The 19,127-nt window shown below is 46.3% G+C and overlaps 1 protein-coding gene across 2 annotated transcripts in view; it reads right to left on the reverse strand.

The window, feature by feature from the left end:
- LOC133356806 (chemokine-like protein TAFA-1) overlaps positions 1-19,127 on the reverse strand; it is a 228,033-nt gene that overhangs the window by 12,035 nt on the left and 196,871 nt on the right. The window contains exons 3-4 of one of the 2 annotated variants that reach the window (XR_009756898.1): positions 9,960-10,084; positions 3,212-4,338 (exon numbers count right to left, since the gene is read on the reverse strand). Coding sequence is in view for 1 of the 2 variants with exons in the window: in XM_061574502.1 (XP_061430486.1) it covers positions 4,324-4,338; positions 9,960-10,084 (140 nt within the window). In the remaining variant the exon portion in view is untranslated. Of the gene's footprint in view, positions 1-1,628; positions 4,339-9,959; positions 10,085-19,127 lie in introns of those variants that run through there. The other variant, XM_061574502.1, reaches the window with a different exon arrangement.

Raw genomic sequence — 19,127 nt, forward strand, 5'->3', positions numbered from 1 at the left:
TATTTTTTTTTTTTACCGGTGACGTGGTGGTTAAACAACAATATTTGCCCACTCTGTTATGCAACAATTGTTTAAAAAAAATATTCATGCTACGATTGTTGTTATGAAGAAATGTTAAATAATACGTTCTCAAAAAATGTCGTACATTTTTTTTTGTTCGCTGAATTGTGGTAGGGGTGGCCATGCCCGTGTGTTCCAGGTACATTGCAAGGTGGGTGCCGTTGATCACCGAAAGATTCGTCCATTGCGACAGGCATCGACGATCAAGGCAACGGCGTGCCTTTGTGGAGTCGGCAGAGCAGTACGGTTTCTGACAGGCAATGTGCGTGAAATTTTGAACGTCCTCCACTCTTAAATGCTTTCTTATTTTCTGGGCACTTGTGTTTTCCGTTCCCGTACAAATAATATGAAGAAATAAAAGCCTCCGAGGCTTTCTGTATAATTATCATGCGATGCAGCATTGTGTGTGTGTGTGTGTTTGCTGACCATTCTACCATGGCAGTGACACTTTGCTGGTTGGTACACGTGATTGTATACTCCAGAGTTGGTCGGTTCTATCTCACCAGGGGATGGCAGGTGGTGAAACAACGTCTCCAACTTAATTCTAGATTTGAAGCTTTCGTGACTGCAAGGATTCAGACGTTACTCTTAGGTTTTTTCGGTAAAGTCACGTAGGTACCTACGTCACGTAAAATTTCACGTAGGTACCTACGTCACGAAAAATTTCATGTAGGTACCTACATCACCTACGTGAATTTACCGAAAAAACCTAAGAGTAACGTCTCCAACCACGAGTATGAATGGTTTCACCACAGTTTGATCAGTAGATCCCATATGGTGGTGGTGGTGGCGGCGATGGGGCAAAGTGTGAGTACTCTCACCGCTTACAAGACATGTGATCAGTGTGGGTCAGAGTGGGCCAAATATCGTCTCAAGATTCCATCCGGAGAGGCCCTCTCATCGGCAGTAGCATGAGCAATAATTCGAAGGGCTGCTGCAGCCTTTACCGCCCTGGCGTGTCCACTTTTAAAAATCTAATTGTTTCGTGATTAGAACGAGCCAAGAATAATATTTTTTAAAAACAAGGGGTGTGACCTTTAGAACGAATGGTGATGGGGAAAACTGTGGTAAGGAAGACTAAAATTGGGACTACAACAATATATTTTTTGTGAGGTCTGTGGCCCGCATTTATTTGAATGTGAAAAAACCCCTCTCCAATTATATGCAATTTAATAAGTAATTTATTTTAATACAATTAAGTGGACGTGTCATTGTGCAGTTTAGCTTGGATTGTATTAAAGCAATTTCAACCATTATGGAGAATAAACATAATTACTGTCGGGCGGGAGATTTCGAGACGTGTGAACTCGGAGTGGTTTGTCTCATGGAACCCAGCCGCTTTGTCGTCTCGTCTCATTGGCTGGTCCAGTTCAAATGTACTCTGATAGACACGTGAGTGAGGATGTTACCGTGGTGTAATGGGCAGCTCGCTGGACTTGCAACCCGGTGGTCACCGATTTTGATGAAATCTCCTGGTGCGGCAGTAAAAACAACGACACGTGTTATTTAAATCCTGCCCCCCCCCCGCCCGCCCGCCCGCCCGCCTGTGTCCACCAAGCAGGGTACGTCAAACTTCTTTCGCACCGTACGTAGCCAAGCGTGCTAATCGGAGGGGCGGAAAATAGGTGACACCACAGTTAGCCAATCGGCAGCGTCGTCTGCGGTGTGCGGTAGAGTGCGAGTAATTCGCACTTCCTTCCGAGATGTCTGACCAGCGTGGAAGAGTAGGCCAAATACCCGCTTTTACTTGTTACTAATTAAAGATTATTTAGACCTCCTAATGCTTATTCGTCGCTAGTAGGTAAAGGTATTGTTTTCCCGTGGCGTAATTTGCACGCGTAGTTTTAAATGATGCAGCACTGCGAATGATTCGCACAAATGTCGACACACACACACTCCATAAGCATTAAGCAAATGCATTGCAAGCGAGCAGTTTTCTTTCATCGAGAGCCTGTCTGTCGGTGTAATGTGTTCACCAAAACACGTTGATCCACCAAAATCGGTGAAAAATTTGTAGAATCTGTAAAAAAAAAAAAGTATCAGCAATTTGAACTTTTTTTTCTTTCCAAATTATTAGTTCGAATTTCCCTTCTGTCTAAGCATGAAACGGACTCTCCTTTTTGTCTTAAATTTCCAAAAGAACATAGCAAAACTCGAGCTACTTTGGTCATTGAGAGAGGGCTTTACACAGAAGCTGGGCATGGTTAATGAGACTCCTGTGGAAGTGTGTAACAATACGTTCATTTGAGTCACCACACAGCCTGAAAAACTCTCATTTGACATTACAGTCATACTCTGAAGGTTACGGCGGTCTTGAAAAGCACATTTAAAGCAACAGAAATAAATCAATGACGATAAAATAATATACATTCTTTTTTATCGAACAATGTGCTTGAAACTCTTTGTCATTTTCAGTTGCTGTTCTTTGCTGTGATCGCATCTTCAGTGAATTTTAAACGATTCGGCGATCACCAAGTGATACTTTTTTTTGAAAAGCGAATTTAACATCTGCGCAATTTTAAATGAAGGGGAAAATGAAAAAAGGTGAAACCAAAAAAAAAATGTCGGCAAAAATAACGACGGCATTAGCTTTGAAAGCCTTGCTTGTTTTTTTTATACAACTCACATCATCCACACATTTGTAAAACATTCAACCCCGTTTTCGCTTCGCTCATTTTGGAACAAGTTGGCGCATATTTAAAAATAAACAATCCAACAAAAAAAAATACCCCTCTAAAGACTGATGTCATTTGCACGAAATCACTCTTCACCCTACGCGTGTCGTATACAGGCTACGGAGAGTTAAACAGAAAACAGAAATATGTATGCCTCGTAACTTCATCTTAAAGGGGTTTGCTCAGTCTTCCTCTTTGCAGATATTTACACCGATGGGAATAAATCAAGAGGGAAATTGTCACCCCAATTATAACAATATTTAAACGAGAAGAGATGTTGTTGTTGTTGTTGTTTGTTGTTGTTGTTGAGAATACGCAGCAAGGGGGGGTGAGGGTGGGGGGGGGAGGTTGGTGAGTTTTCGTTCACAAGCATCCCGCCGCCTGTCCCCTTCCATTTTGTCGGGATATAAAACCGGTTAAATTGTACTCGCACACTAAAACGGAATGTGTAACGCAACCAAGACAAACTCGCGGACCGTTTTGCTGCTCAAACCGCGCAGAGTTTCGGGTAGAGGACCCCGGGGTCGGGCGGCGGCGGGCAGGGAGAGAGGCAAGTCCTGCCCAGGCTTCGGGTCGCACCAAACGCCCGCAGCTCGGTTGAGTTTTAGGACACCCGGTGATCTTGTCGGTGGACTGGGAGAGACGTTGCCCTCCCCTCCCACCCTCGCCGCGACGCCTCTCCCCACCCACCACCCATCACCCACCACCACCCCCCCGTTCCGTAATCCGTTGTCGCAGAGAAACTGGAAACAGAGAAAACCAAACTTGCGCTCAGAGAACGTCTGAGGGTGCGCAGGTGTCACGGCTTCTCCTGGGATCGACGGCACGAGACTCCCGTCTCCCCGGCCTCGCAGATTTAATTTTACGCAATTAATCGCATTTTTTCCCACCTCCCATCGACTTAAAGGGTTCCTCGATGTTTTTGTTGTTGTTGTTGTTGTGTAATCCGCGTGCTCTCGCAGTGCCACGCTGATGATGCCTACGTTGCCTCTTCCAAAGTTGCCGCTCCCTTTTCATGATTGCGCTGTTGCTTGTGACGTTGTTGCTGCTGCTGCAGCTCATTGATGTGGCTGTCACTACTGACATAGTTGATCACCGTTGCTGCTGTTGATGGTGCTGCTTCTGCTTATGTACAGTAGTTGATGATGATGATTCTGTTGCTCATGTCAATGTTGTTTCTGCTGCTGTCGTTGTTGCCAAGTTCGATGCTACCACTCGCGCTAATGTTGCCGATGACTTGTTACTGATTTGCGACGTTACTGCTGCTTCTGAATTGTGTTGCTGTCCGTGACGTGAACGCGACTACTGCTGCTACTGCTGCTCTGCTACTTATTGCTGCTGCTGCTGCTGTGTCGGCTCTCGATGTGTCAACAGCCGACGTCGTCCTTGCCGGAGTGAGTGCTAATTTCATTATTTCACCACGCGGTTATATACATCCTATATCGTTATTATATAATTGGCGCGCTGTATATTGTGCTTGATTTTTTTTTCTTTCCCCGTGATGATTTTACCATCTGCGGCAATGTGTTGCTGCTCTTGTTGTTGTTGTTGATCACCGTGCAGACAAGGGTGGTTAATTCTCCAAAGATCAGGACCCGGAAAACTGAAGGGAGATACAAAAAAAACAAAATCGCACGCAGACGCGAGATGAAACGACGTTGTACACACGTCAAACAATTGACAACAAACGCATCCTTTCAAAAGTCGGTACAAGCTTCACCTACTTGGTCATTAAATGCCACACAACAACGCTCCCTTACTCCACCGAATGGAGACTTCAAAATGTGTTTTGTGTTTAATTGCCCCCCCTCGCCTAATGGAGCCTGGCGTCTTTTACACCGCCGGTGTTAATGAGGCAGCGCTCTGCGACTAATTTCCGCTCGTACGTGGGCGTCCACACTTGTGCTGTGAAGAGCGCTGATTATGAAAAAAAAACATTCTGCTTGTAAATCCGAGTTTTCATTGGGTATAAAATTGCACGTTGCGTTTAGATCTTTTTTGAAAACGTATTAAAAATATTTATAAGCGTACAATTGATTTAGCATTTTTTTAATATCACTAATCGCATCACAACCGTTCTGTTATCGGAGATTGTGTTGAGCTCGCTGAAATTGGGGTAACGGCGGAACGCCTGCCGTTTGTTCGCGGTATCTCTGGCCGTCGCTTCGGTCATGAGACCCGCGGAAGATGACACTGCAGAAGTACTCGGGAGCCGCCCTCAGTGGAGCCTATTGGTTCTACCATTGCGTATGATGGCAATATGTTCAGGAGTTGAATGCCAGTGTCGAGGTCTGCTGCTCGTCACGACGAGAGGGCTTCAGGAGAGGGTTTGTTTCGATTTAAAGCTTTCGTGACTGCAGGGATTCATCTTCTTGGTTCTTTCGGTAAAGTCACGTAAAAGGGAAGTAATAAAATAATAAAAATGAAACATAATAAAATTTGGATTTAAAGCTTTCGTGACTGCAGGGATTCATCTTCTTGGTTCTTTCGGTAAAGTCACGTAGAAGGGAAGTAATAAAAAAATAAAAATAAAACATAATAAAATTATTCTCACGACGTTTCGGCCACAACGCAAGTAGACGTCCTCAGGTGAAAACCAGGTATATATACACGCTCCAAGCGCGTGTGCTGTTTCATTCAGACGCTGTCGCCTCGACAAACCTGGTTTTCACCTGAGGACGGCTACTTGCGTTGTGGCCGAAACGTCGTGAGAATAATTTTATTATGTTTTATTTTTATTATTTTATTACTTCCCTTCTACGTGACTTTACCGAAAGAACCAAGAAGAGAGGGTTTGTGGACTGTTGCTGTTTCTCCTCTTCTGTTGAAGGAGCGCGGACTACAGCGGGTTGCGTATATGGTCCATATTTTTGGTTGCAAGGCCACAATTTCACTGCGGTGCCGTTAATTTGAATAGACCTCTCGAAGCCAACACTACACAGTGCCCCCTCCACGCTCTGTAAAGAGTGGTTCACCCGAATCAATCATCATCTGTCATAAGTATAACACGTAATAATAACCTATTATCGTTATAATGTACAATAGTCATCGAGCGTCATTGTGCAGGACACGAGTTACAAAATAAATGAGCGGACAATACCCCTCCATCCACACGTAGTTTTTTTCCACGTAAAAAAATGCATGGATTTTCTTCTTATTCCCATTGGCCACGTGGCATTTTGTAAGTGCATCTTATCACCAGCATTGGTTGCGTAGCAAGCAAACTTTAGACCGGTTTTTACATTTCGTGTCTCGTCAGTAGAGCCAGGCTTGCTTCGACCGATCCTGGTGAGTTGCCCGATGTTTGTTTTTTTATCGAGGAAAGTGCCCCTCCGCTAGACGTGGGGCGTTGTTCGACGCGAAACTATATAATTCACAGCACTAAATAATACTGCTTGAGTATCAATTCTGGATTTGAAGCTTTCGTGACTGCAAGGATTCATACTAATGCTTGAGTATCCTTTATGGAGAATGTACGCAACTAAATAAATAACCGGACATTAATGCCTTCTTAGCATATTCGTGTCTCCACATAATTAATACATTTTATCAACATCACAACTCGGATTAACGATCATGGGTCACTCCTCATATCAGATTATTGCAGCATCCTGTTCTTCGTGTGCCTGTTGATACAGAGCAACAAGGATAATTTTATAATTGCAACTTTGCATCAGTGCAACTAAGTGATGCCAGTAGTGGTGGATACATATTATTTGTGGGCCGTTTCTAAGCCGTGAGACTCGTGTTGGCCCTCGACCGTATTAAGTGAGAAAGCGATTGTAAGACGATGCAATGTTGCGCAGTCACCACCACCGCAGTTAAAAAAGTTGACGATCAAGACAATTATATTCTTGGTTCTTTCGGTAAAGTCACGTAGAAGGGAAATAAAAAATTAATAAAAGTATAAAACAATAAAATTCTCACGACGTTTCGACTGCAACACAAGCAATCATCATCAGGTGTGAAATCCACAGCAAGACAATTTGAAAAAAGTGGCGGTTTTTTCATAACGTCAGCACCACGGACAGCGATTTGGCAGTTGGTCAGATGTTTTATATTTTTATTATTTCCCTTCTACGTGACTTTACCGAAAGAACCAAGAATATGAATCCCTGCAGTCACGAAAGCTTTAAATCAAGATCAAGACAATTGTTGATGATGGTGGTGGTGTTATGGTGATGCCGATTGCATCATCGTCTTCTCGTGTCCTGTCACTGCAGTCACATGGTTATCCAGAATCAGGCACATGATGATGATGAGATTGATTATGATGACGATGATGACGACACCGTCCAGTCTGAAGCTTTGGCCAGGTCATGTCATGGTGCATGGTACCCAAAGGAGCTGAGACACCAATAGATGCTCCATGGTCTGTTTCATGGCTCACAGGAATCGGTGTCATTTAGATGATGATATGATGACCACGCATACTTTGATGGTAATGATGAGATAATGGCCTTGCAAATAACCTGAAACTCATTCCGCGATCTCATCACAAGTGGCTCTGAGATGTGAACGCACATTTCGGTATTTGCCAGGAAAGTATTTAAATGACATGCTCATTTTCAGCTGTTTGTACCACCCGGCAAATGTTGTGGATTTGCTCTCCAACACACCGGTGTGCTGTACTCGTAACGGATTGGCCATGTATTATGGATGATATTGATCTCGAAAGCCTGCGTGTTAAACTGACAGGGAGTTTCGTTTGCTAAACACTATATTTAGTAGCCAACACATTCTTGAGTGCTTATGCCATTTTTTTACACACACACACACAACAGTTAGCAGTGATGGACATCTATTCATCACCCTCCTACCCTTCCTAACAACAGTCCCCACAGAGTGTCTTGCGCTTTCTTTCCCATTTTAAATGGGACCGCCACACCGTGGATCTACCACAACGTGGTCAACCAACCCCTGCAAGTTAATAGGAAACGCATTAAAGCTGAGTGGTCGGCGGAGGCGAGGCGGCATTGAGCAGCCGTTGTTCAGATGTGTGCGTTGCGTGGAGCTTGATCACGTGGTTTTGTTTGTTTTGGTTTTGAGATTAAAACAACCCGGGTCTCTCCTCGTGTTGCTGTTGTTGTTGTTGTTGCTGTTGTTGTTTTAACGTGCGAGAGGAGAACGGTGCCAACTTTTTCTGTCGGTTTGGAATTTAATATTCCGCACCAGCAAAACGAATCAAAAGGATTTCTGTGTCATAACCGTCAGTGGGAAATGAACCAATCTTTACAATGCAGTGTGAAACGTAGAAAGAATGCAATAACCATCACCCCCAGCCCCCAGATGATATTGATATCGGTGCTTTGTGTGCAAAATATTCCCCCTCCCCCCCCACTGTAGCTCAATTCACCTAAAAATCCGAACGCACTTAATAACCCGTGCATGCATCCATCGTACGGGAGCGGCCACCCTCATAAATGATGGATTTCTCATTTTCTGCAGCGTCTTGCGCCGGGATATTTATACAAATCCGTTCAACTTTGGCGCAGCGTTTGTTTCGCAGCGGCGCTAGTTGGAAAAACAAGTCCAAGAAATTAATCGCGCCCTACACACATTTCCGTACGTCATACAAGGCATCGCGTGGATCCAACCAATGACAGAAGCCGTGTTTTTTTTTAATGTTATCACTTAAAAGAGAGAGACTCTGCGCCACATGGCTCATGACGTGACTATTTAAACTCGCAACGAGGGCCCCAGACCCCAAGGCTGGCTTGCAAGCTCACGAATTCAGAGTATGTACAGTATTTATACTTGAGGAATCCGATGAGCTATGAAGCTCTTTATTGCAGCTGTGAAGTAAGGGCGGGTAAGAACGCAGTGGGCGGGCGCAGCAACAAATACGACGTTGTATTGTACTATTGCTCCAACGTATATGCTCCCCCCCTACCTTCACCAACCAACCGGCACTGACTGGCATAGTGAAAATACTATGACGATTACCTCCATAACCCACACGGTTTGGCAAGGAGGCCCCTGATCCAACGGCGGACGAGACAAACATTCGGCCTGTGCACGTGTGTGGGGTGTGTGTGGGGTGTGTGTGGGGTGTGTGTGGGGTGTGTGTGGGGTGTGTGTGGGGTGTGTGTGTGGGGTGTGTGCGGGGTGTGTGTGTGGGGTGTGTGTGGGGTGTGTGTGGTGTGTGTGGGGTGTGTGTGGTGTGTGTGGGGTGTGTGTGGTGTGTGTGGGGTGTGTGTGGTGTGTGTGGGGTGTGTGTGTGGGGTGTGTGTGGTGTGTGTGGGGTGAGTGTGTGGGGTGAGTGTGGGGTGTGTGTGGGGTGTGTGTGGGGTGTGTGTGGGGTGCGTGTGGGGTGTGTGTGGGGTGTGTGTGTGTGGGGTGTGTGTGGGGTGTGTATGGGGCGTGTGTGTGGGGCGTGTGTGTGGGGGTGTGTGTGGGGTGTGTGTGTGGGGTGTGTGTGTATGGGGTGTGTGTGGGGTGTGTGTGGGGTGTGTGTGGGGTGTGTGTGTGTGGTGTGTGTGGGGTGTGTGTGGGGTGTGTGTGGGGTGTGTGTGGGGTGCGTGTGGGGTGTGTGTGGGGTGTGTGTGTGGGGTGTGTGTGGGTGTGTGTGGGGTGTGTGTGGGGTGTGTGTGTGGGTGTGTGTGGGTGTGTGTGGGGTGTGTGTGGGGTGTGTGGGGTGTGTGTGGGGTGTGTGTGTGTGGGGTGTGTGTGGGGTGTGTGTGGGGTGTGTGTGGGGTGTGTGTGGGGTGTGTGTGGGGTGTGTGTGGGGTGTGTGTGTGTGGTGTGTGTGTGGTGTGTGTGGGGTGTGTGTGTGTGGTGTGTGTGGTGTGTGTGGGGTGTGTGTGTGGGGTGTGTGGTGTGTGGGGTGTGTGTGTGGGGTGTGTGTGTGGGGTGTGTGTGTGGGGGTGTGTGTGGGGTGTGTGTGGGTGTGTGGGGAGTGTGTGTGGGGTGTGTGTGGGGTGTGTGTGGGGTGTGTGTGTGTGGGGTGTGTATGGGGTGTGTGTGGGGTGTGTGTGTGTGGGGTGTGTGTGGGGTGTGTGTGTGTGGGGTGTGTATGGGGTGTGTGTGGGGTGTGTGTGTGTGGGGTGTGTGTGGGGCGTGTGTGTGGGGCGTGTGTGTATGGGGTGTGTGTGTGTGGGGTGTGGGGCGTGTGTGTGGTGTGTGTGTGTGGGGTGTGTGTGTGTGGGGTGTGTGTGTGTGGGGTGTGTGTGTGCGGGGTGTGTGTGAGATGCGTGTGACTGCAGCCAGGGCAGATCCGCTCACCCGTGTCGTCTTGACTTTGTTTCCAGCTATGCACATCCAGCCAGAGTTGTCCGGGAGAGTCTTGCACTCCTCGCCTTCCAAACACGGATCCATCTCGCACCACCACTTGCCCACGACTATCGACGCTGTTGCACGCGAAACAAAAGACAAAGATCCCCCCTATAGCCTTCAGCAGACTGTTGGGGCAAGTGCTGTTAGCGAGGACCTATGAAGGCCGGCACGGCACACGAGGGGGTGGGTGGCCAACAGCACGCCCGACCCCCTTTGCCACCCCAGTGGCGATGTTTTTACACACCGCACCAGGTAGTCGTTTGAGGCCGAGTCGACCTAGGGGAGGCCCAGGACCGGTTCAGATAATCGTCACCGGTGTTAGCCCGTGAGCGGGAATCAAACTCGGGCCGCCGGGTTCGTAGCGCAGCGTAGCGCTAACCGCTTACACTAAAGGCAAAGATCCCCCATGTAGCCTTGAACAGACTGTTGGGGCAAGTGCTGCTTGCGGGCACCTGTCCAAGGCTTGCACCTGCACACGTGAGGTCTCTCTCGCCAGTGCTTTGATCCAGATGCGTCTCTCTCACCCAGTGCTTTGATCCAGATGGGCCTCTGTGATCATTATATGTAAGTAAATATATTACATTTAGCGTAAGGGCTTGAAAAGACGTGAAGGCAAGCTCCTAAGACTAATGAGATGGGAACATGACAACTTTTTCACAGATGATCGTCACTTTCAGCAAAAAAAAAACCCGCCGCTATTTCCTTTAACATTTAGCTCTGTTCATGGGAAATTACGTGTAACCTAAGATACGACCACTTGAAATTGACTTCGTGATCCAAATGGTTGGGAAACATTTTTCCAGACGTCCTTTTAAAGTGGGATGCCTGAGAGGTATGGAATGGGATTGCATATTTTTTGACCGCCCTCTTCTATAACATCTCAAGCGCAATGACACTTCACAGAATCAGTACCTCAATGAAAATGCATATTATATACGTTTTTTAGTGCTAGAAAAGTAGGTGGTTACATGAAGACTTTCATTTTTTTGTCATCTATCCCCCCAGTTTTGTTCCGATTTGTGCTATCGGCCTCGTGTCATGAGATCAATGATCCATTCGGATTATTGTGGGACGATGCAACTTACTCTCCGTCCTAGACAACGGCCAAAGGAAGTGGATATAACAGAGTTACCACTGAGATCCCTTCAAGTGACCTCTGGCCCACGCGGTAAATTACAGTGTTTCTACCCCACGTTTTGAAGAATGACCCCCAGAATTAAATGTCATAGAACCGCTGCTGAGATCTTTTCAGGTGCCCTCTTCTATACACACACACACTAGGGGTGTACTTTCTCCAAACCTATAGAGACGTATTTGTGGTATGGCAGTGAAACCAACAATTCAATTATCCATAACTGATGTTTCTCACCAAATTAAGTGCAAAACAGTTAAATGCGCTGGGTTTGTGTGTGTGTGTGTGGTCATTGGTGACCGGACTGAAACCATCAATTTGCTACACTTGAGAACGTGGTTTAATCGCAGGCTGCCGTCTGGATTTGAACCCAGGGCTTCGGCTGTGCCAAGCTCAGCGCTGTGCCCTCTGAGCCACCTGGCCACCGCTTAAAACAAAATATCTTACCATTTTCTGCCTATGTAGTGTGTGACCAGTGTTTGCCACCGGACGGTATTTTAGCGGAGGAAAGCTGCGCTCCAAGACTTTTCGTGAACATCGTGGGCGCAGTATAAAAGCAAGCACCTCTGGTAATTATTGCCATGACGTTGTCGCCGCGTGTAAATCATTCAGTGCAGTCACCGTCCCCCGTTTGAAGGACGGCGCTAGGAGACGCTCTGCGGCGTTGGCGGCGACTTGGACTGTGTTCCTTGGCCCCTGCATCTCCTTCGCCGAGAATGACCTTTTATGATATTTAACGGAAAGTTTAATCGCCGCCCTGTCAATCCGCAACGACTTTGCGGTATTACTCCTCCCCCGTCACTCCCCTCGCCTCCACAAATGAATCGATCAGCAGCGGAGGCAGCAACAAGGAACCCTGGGTTTTCCGTCGCCACCGACAAAAGCCCACGCGCCCTCTGCTACGCTGCATGAGGTCACGGCTTCTCCACCGCGAGTTTGTCCACAAATTCAAACAAGCGGCAGACCAAAGGACGCTGCAACCGGCGGTGGTGGCTTTGGCTCGAGGTTTAAACTCCTTGTGAGATGACACCAGGGATTTTTTATATATATGTAGGCAAGAGACTGGAGATGCAGCGAGATGGAAGGAAAATGCAGACAGCAGTTGGAGGTGAAATACTACGAGCGAAGATGAGATATAAATGTCGTGGCATGAGAGAGAGACGTAGACGTAGACGGAGACTTCAGAAAGGTTAATTCGGTTTTCTAATGTGAATTGACTCGCTCATTAAGATCTAAATTTGCGCTGCTGATAATTGGTTCGTCCGCTATTTTTGTTTCGTGATTCCAAGGCCCCTTGAGCCACTTGGTGCCCATTAACTTTTTCTTGCTTCGCTCATGCCCCCCTGCATCGCCACTGATTCTAAGAGGGTAACTTTTAAACCGTACACTGCGTGCGACTATTGACGGCTCGAAGGTTGTGGTGGTATAATGCGTTGTAAGCTAGTGTTTTGCACCTTCAAAGTAATGTGATTGAGTCACTGTGATTTATTTGGCTACTTTTATAAAAAAATGCACAAAAATAACAGCACAGCATTACATTCCGAAAGTAGACAGTGTACAATAGTTATCTAACGCACATCAGCTGTTGTGGTCCCTTCATGAAGCCAAGATAATGCTCTATAGTTTCTACCTGACGATTGTTTTTTTTGGAATCTTCGAATAAAACAACAACTGCATGTAAGGTCATCATAAATAGCGGGGCAATTGTACGCTCTAAGTAACAGTAATCTGATTACACACTGATCATTGGGATAGTCATACAGGGTTATTAATAATAATGTAAAATTTCGATTTAAAGCTTTCGTGACTGCAGGGATTCATATTCTTGGTTCTTTCAGTAAAGTCACGTAGAAGGGAAATAATAAAATACCACAGCAAAGTCGTGAGAATTGTATAGTTAAATTTTTATTATTTTATTATTTCCCTTCTTCCTAAGTGACTTTCGGTCAAGTCACGGAGATAGGTTCAAATAAAAATGTATTTGAACCTATCTTAGTGACTTTCGGTAAGGAATATGATTTCCTGCACTTACGAAAGCTTTAAGTCAAGATCTAGAGGTGTTACCTTTCATTTATTTACCAGGTAAAGCCCACTGAGTAATATCGCCTTTTTTTTCTTCAGAAGCGACCTGGCCACAACTGATAGCTCAATGAAGGAGCTCATCGCGTGGAAATGTAGAGCAGCCGAATGCTCTAAACGCACGTTTCTAATTGTGGAGGGAAAAGCCGGAGGACCCAGAGAGAGAGACCGGCAAGCTCCAAATGTACAGGGGTCAGGGTCGAAACCCACGACTCGCTGCTGTATACCAGGCGAGGTAGTTAACATCTCGCCACTGTGGCGCATTTGCAGGGCTGCACCCTTTGAACCTTAGGATTGAATTGGCACTGTTAGATTGAGCTGACACGTTTGTAAAGTCCTCGGGTTATCCCGGATTATCCCTGCTGCTTTGCAGTGGCCGGACAGCGATTGTGTTAAACACAATGAATGGCTTTAATTTTTTTTTTGGTGCACGCATTGCCCAATGGGTATTGGGAGGAAAAGTTAAAAGATTTATAAGCGTGCCTATTTGAGGCCATCCGATGGGACGCATACTTAAATAGGCAATTCTGTCTAATTTACGTCTTAATATTGAATTATGGAAAACAGCCAAGGTTAGCATATTGTGTGTTTCACTTATTTTTTTATTTTAACATGCAGATGATAATAGGCTATTATGTCTACCACACAGGTGTATATTTCATTAAAATAAAATACAGTACTATTATCCGTGTGTACCGCGCTGTGCGCGTTTTGGTCTCATGCTTCGTGCCCACTGGCAGATTGCCGTGATGTACACGACATCTCTGGAAGTATGTGCGCCGTGCCGGCCTTCATAGGGTGCTACTCGCTAACAGCACTCGCCCCTACAGTATGTTACAGGCTACACGGGGATGGGAGGGGGGGGGCTTTTAGTCTTTTGTTTATTTTCTCTTTGTGCACGTGGACGTGAAAGCTCACTTGGCCATTGACCTTCCCCCTCCGCCCCACACACTGAGAGGCCGCGGGCAGAGCGACTGCGCGTTCACGAAACGACTTCGTGGTCGGACAGCGGGCGGGCGGATAAAGTGGGACGCGCGTGTGGGCGGAGGAGAGTGGAGAGTGGTGGTTGCGGTGGGTGGTGGAGGTGGTGGGTGGTGGCGGTGGGTGGTGGTGGTAGGTGGAGGTAGTGGGTGGTGGCGGTGGGCGGTGGTGGGTGGTAGGTGGAGGTGGAGGTGGTGGGCGGTGGTGGTTGGGTGGTGGGTGGCGACGATGCGCAGCCGGAGCGGCGCTTCCTCGAAGCGGGCGATGCGGAGGAGTCAGGAAAGCGCGCTGGGGGTGGTTTGGGGGGTCGAGTTTGGTGGAAGTGGAGAGACGCCGGGAGGCGAATCGGTGGGAGGTGGGTGAAATGAATAAGGGCGAGCTTGATGGCGCGGGGTGGGGGGTGGGGGGCAATTAGGGACGGGCAAAGGTTGAATAAAATGTGTAAAACGACGGGCAGGAAGACAGATGGGGAGCGAAATAAACAGGCGGACTGGTGGCTAAGATGGGGGCAGGCAGACACGGACACAGTCGGACGGACAGACCAGCAGACCAGCAGGTAGTCGCAGGCAAAGACAGACAGACAGAAAGATAAGCAGACACGGGCAGATGCAGACGCAGAGGGACAGGCAGCCGTGGCTGAGAGGCACACGGCCAGATGAACGGGGCCGGCTTCGGTGGCAATGGGCAATGTCATTCATTGAGAGAGGGTCAGAGTTGAGTTGGTGGATCACTCGGAGATGGAGCCATGGTGTGCGTAAGGGAAATGGGTTGTTGCTCGACAATGAAATAATAATGAGGCAGGATTACAGGTTTGCCTTGCTTAGGTCGTCTCATCAGAGTGACACGTTATTTTTGCCCAACAATCATTTATATTGCGAATTTGTTTTTTTTATCCGTTGTGAGCACTGCTTGGTGCTGCTGCATTTCCACTGCCGTTATAAAACGTACCCGTGCCGTGCTGAGCCATTCGGGGATCGACCAAGGGAAGCTCATTTCCTGTCCCAACGCGAAACGGTCACGTGACCCCCGTGGCCTGTTTTTCCTGCCCTAACCCTCCTCCCCTCACCTTACCTGACCATTCCAATCGTAACATATCGCTTTTTTCACGATGACAATTTGTTAACGTGTCAGATTTTTACAGCCTCTTATCCCTGAAACTAATACTTCCAGAATCTTCCACTGCTTTTTATTTCATCATGAGGCCTCCTTTGCCAGTACCAAAATATACTAATAGGGGTTTTCCCCTTTTTAATGGCAACAAAACTGACACCTTTTGCAAAGAATCATGTATACATTAACCACAACACTTGCAGTCAAATGCAAACAAAAACAATACTCTGATAATTTATGCATTGTCCTTGAAACTGATTGGTCCACACCAGAGACAGCTTTTCTTCGAGCCTAGTCGCATACGGTGTTCGACCAGATGACGCCAAAAGGCGCACCGTTTATTTGTCAAACTGAAACGCAGCCCCTTGTCCTCATGAAGTAGCTTCCTGACGTTATATTATCTTAAACATACAATTGAAACCGAATTTATATTTAACGTTTTCATGATATGTGTGCTAGGTCAACTGTGGAAAGCCTCTCAGATATTTGACGTTTCCTCCAGATAATTAAAATAGTTGATCCTGTAGGGCATCTAGAGATAATTACAGTATTTTTTTTATTTTTACTATCTTTATTTGATCACGTAAGGCCCGCTAAGCTAAATAGCTTTTTCAGAAGTGACCTGGCCACAAGTGATAACCCAATGAAGTAGCTTATCAATGTGGACATTTATAGCAGCCAAACACTCGAAATGCATGTTTCTAAATGTGGAGGGAAAAACCGGAGGACCCGGAGAAAAATCCACACGATCACGGAGATAAATAGCAAATTCTAACGATAGAAATCAATCACTCAAGTCTTGATATCGATAGCACTATTTCATGCTGTACAGGTAAAAGACAAACATTGCTAAAATACTAAATCGCAAGAACAATAAAATCTATTTCCGGACGAATTAAAATAGCATCGTAATAAATTGCTAGCAAAGGCATGTTAAAAACCACTATAAAATAATCTTAAGTAAAAGCAAGTAAAAAAAAGGTAAAGTCACGTAGAAGGGAAGTAATAAAATAATAAAAATAAAACATAATAAAACAATTCTCACGACGTTTCGGCTACAACGCAAGCAGCCGTCTTCAGGTGAAGAATGAGACACTACCAAACTAGGAGCTTATATATAAGCTGCATTGGGGGTTGAAGAGCGCCTTAACAAAAAGAATGTGCATGTGAAGAGGAATTTAGCATATTCATGGAAAATGCGTAGGCGTTGGGCGGGGGGGTGTCAAAGTCATATTATGCCCATGCATTATGCAGGATCAGCAGCAACCAAGGGGGGTGCAGGGATTAGCAGTAACAAAGGAAAGGAATGTTAATGATATGTAGCTGCAGTTACTCAACAACCACGTAGAAAAACTAAAGTATAAACTACATAAAAAACTAAAGTATAAACTGCATCGCACCATCAGTATACTTACTATACTCTATAATAAGCTGAGTTACTAACAGCAAGTAATACATTACAATTCTACCTCGTAAAAATTCTATAATATGCTTCCATCTAAACCTTATTCTCTTATATCACACGAGCATATACCGTACTATATACTGCCATAGATAAACCCAACATTAAATTATATACTGTATTGCTGTAAACCAACCTATATCTTATACATTTAATATAACACTATGTATTATTCTACACACCCTAATGTGTATCGAAATGGTTTATTACGTCCTTCCAATGATTGCTGAGCCAGAATCCATCTTCTCGGTTAAAATTGTCTCTGTGTTTGTATATGTGGATCGCCTCATGAACGAATCTCTCATGATAGCCAGATGGCTTGCAGAGAACCTCTGTCTTGGAGAAGTCGATATCATGTGAGCCCACTGAGTTGTAACAGTGATCTGCCACGGCTGAGGTGTTTGTCCTACCGTGTTTCAGGTCAGCTTTATGTTCACGGATGCGGTCCGAGACATGTCGTTTGGTTTCCCCAATGTAACTGCTACCACAGAGGCAACTTAGTTTGTAGACGCCAGGGTACTGTATGTCTGGAACCACATCTTTTACAGACGGTACCAGATCACGGATTTTATGTACTGTGTTGAATCGGACCTGGATCTTGTGTTTAATCAGGATTTTGGAGATCTTTTTTGTGACCCCAGCAATGTAGGGTAAGGTGATGGTCTTGAAAGGCTCCTCAACAGGATCCTTCTTGATGGTTGAAGTGATGGCTTTGCGGATTGTATAGTCGGAGTAACCATTTGCCTTAAGAGCTTGGCGTACGTGTTTGAGTTCACTGGAAATGTGTTCATGGTCGGAGATGCATTGGGCTCTATGATATAGAGTCTTGATGAGGGAATTCTTCTGGGATGGATGGTGGTGGGAATCCGGTTTTAGATAAGCATCCGTGTGGGTGGCTTTCCTGTAGACAGAGTGGCTCATTGAACCATCAGGTCTCCTTTTGATTAGGACATCCAAAAAGGGTAGCTTGCCATCATTTTCGACTTCCATGGTGAATCTGATGGCTGGGTGTATGGAATTGATGTGGTCGAGAAATTGGTCTAGAGCAGGCCGGCCATGTGGCCAGATGACAAAAGTGTCGTCTACGTACCTCTTCCATAAGGTCGGGCGTAGAGTGGCAGTCTGGATAGCGTCCGTCTCAAATTTCTCCATGAAGATGTTGGCTACAACCGGAGATAGGGGGGAGCCCATTGGGGTGCCCTCAATTTGCTTGTAGAAGGTTCCATTCCAGGTGATACATACTTCACCTGGAATACATACTTCACCTGGAATGGAACCTTCTACAAGCAAATTGAGGGCACCCCAATGGGCTCCCCCCTATCTCCGGTTGTAGCCAACATCTTCATGGAGAAATTTGAGACGGACGCTATCCAGACTGCCACTCTACGCCCGACCTTATGGAAGAGGTACGTAGACGACACTTTTGTCATCTGGCCACATGGCCGGCCTGCTCTAGACCAATTTCTCGACCACATCAATTCCATACACCCAGCCATCAGATTCACCATGGAAGTCGAAAATGATGGCAAGCTACCCTTTTTGGATGTCCTAATCAAAAGGAGACCTGATGGTTCAATGAGCCACTCTGTCTACAGGAAAGCCACCCACACGGATGCTTATCTAAAACCGGATTCCCACCACCATCCATCCCAGAAGAATTCCCTCATCAAGACTCTATATCATAGAGCCCAATGCATCTCCGACCATGAACACATTTCCAGTGAACTCAAACACGTACGCCAAGCTCTTAAGGCAAATGGTTACTCCGACTATACAATCCGCAAAGCCATCACTTCAACCATCAAGAAGGATCCTGTTGAGGAGCCTTTCAAGACCATCACCTTACCCTACATTGCTGGGGTCACAAAAAAGATCTCCAAAATCCTGATTAAACACAAGATCCAGGTCCGATTCAACACAGTACATAAAATCCGTGATCTGGTACCGTCTGTAAAAGATGTGGTTCCAGACATACAGTACCCTGGCGTCTACAAACTAAGTTGCCTCTGTGGTAGCAGTTACATTGGGGAAACCAAACGACATGTCTCGGACCGCATCCGTGAACATAAAGCTGACCTGAAACACGGTAGGACAAACACCTCAGCCGTGGCAGATCACTGTTACAACTCAGTGGGCTCACATGATATCGACTTCTCCAAGACAGAGGTTCTCTGCAAGCCATCTGGCTATCATGAGAGATTCGTTCATGAGGCGATCCACATATACAAACACAGAGACAATTTTAACCGAGAAGATGGATTCTGGCTCAGCAATCATTGGAAGGACGTAATAAACCATTTCGATACACATTAGGGTGTGTAGAATAATACATAGTGTTATATTAAATGTATAA

Source organism: Lethenteron reissneri, chromosome 55, assembly GCF_015708825.2.
Source record: "Lethenteron reissneri isolate LAM-NWPU_2019-01 chromosome 55, ASM1570882v1, whole genome shotgun sequence".
Lineage (NCBI taxonomy): Eukaryota > Metazoa > Chordata > Hyperoartia > Petromyzontiformes > Petromyzontidae > Lethenteron > Lethenteron reissneri.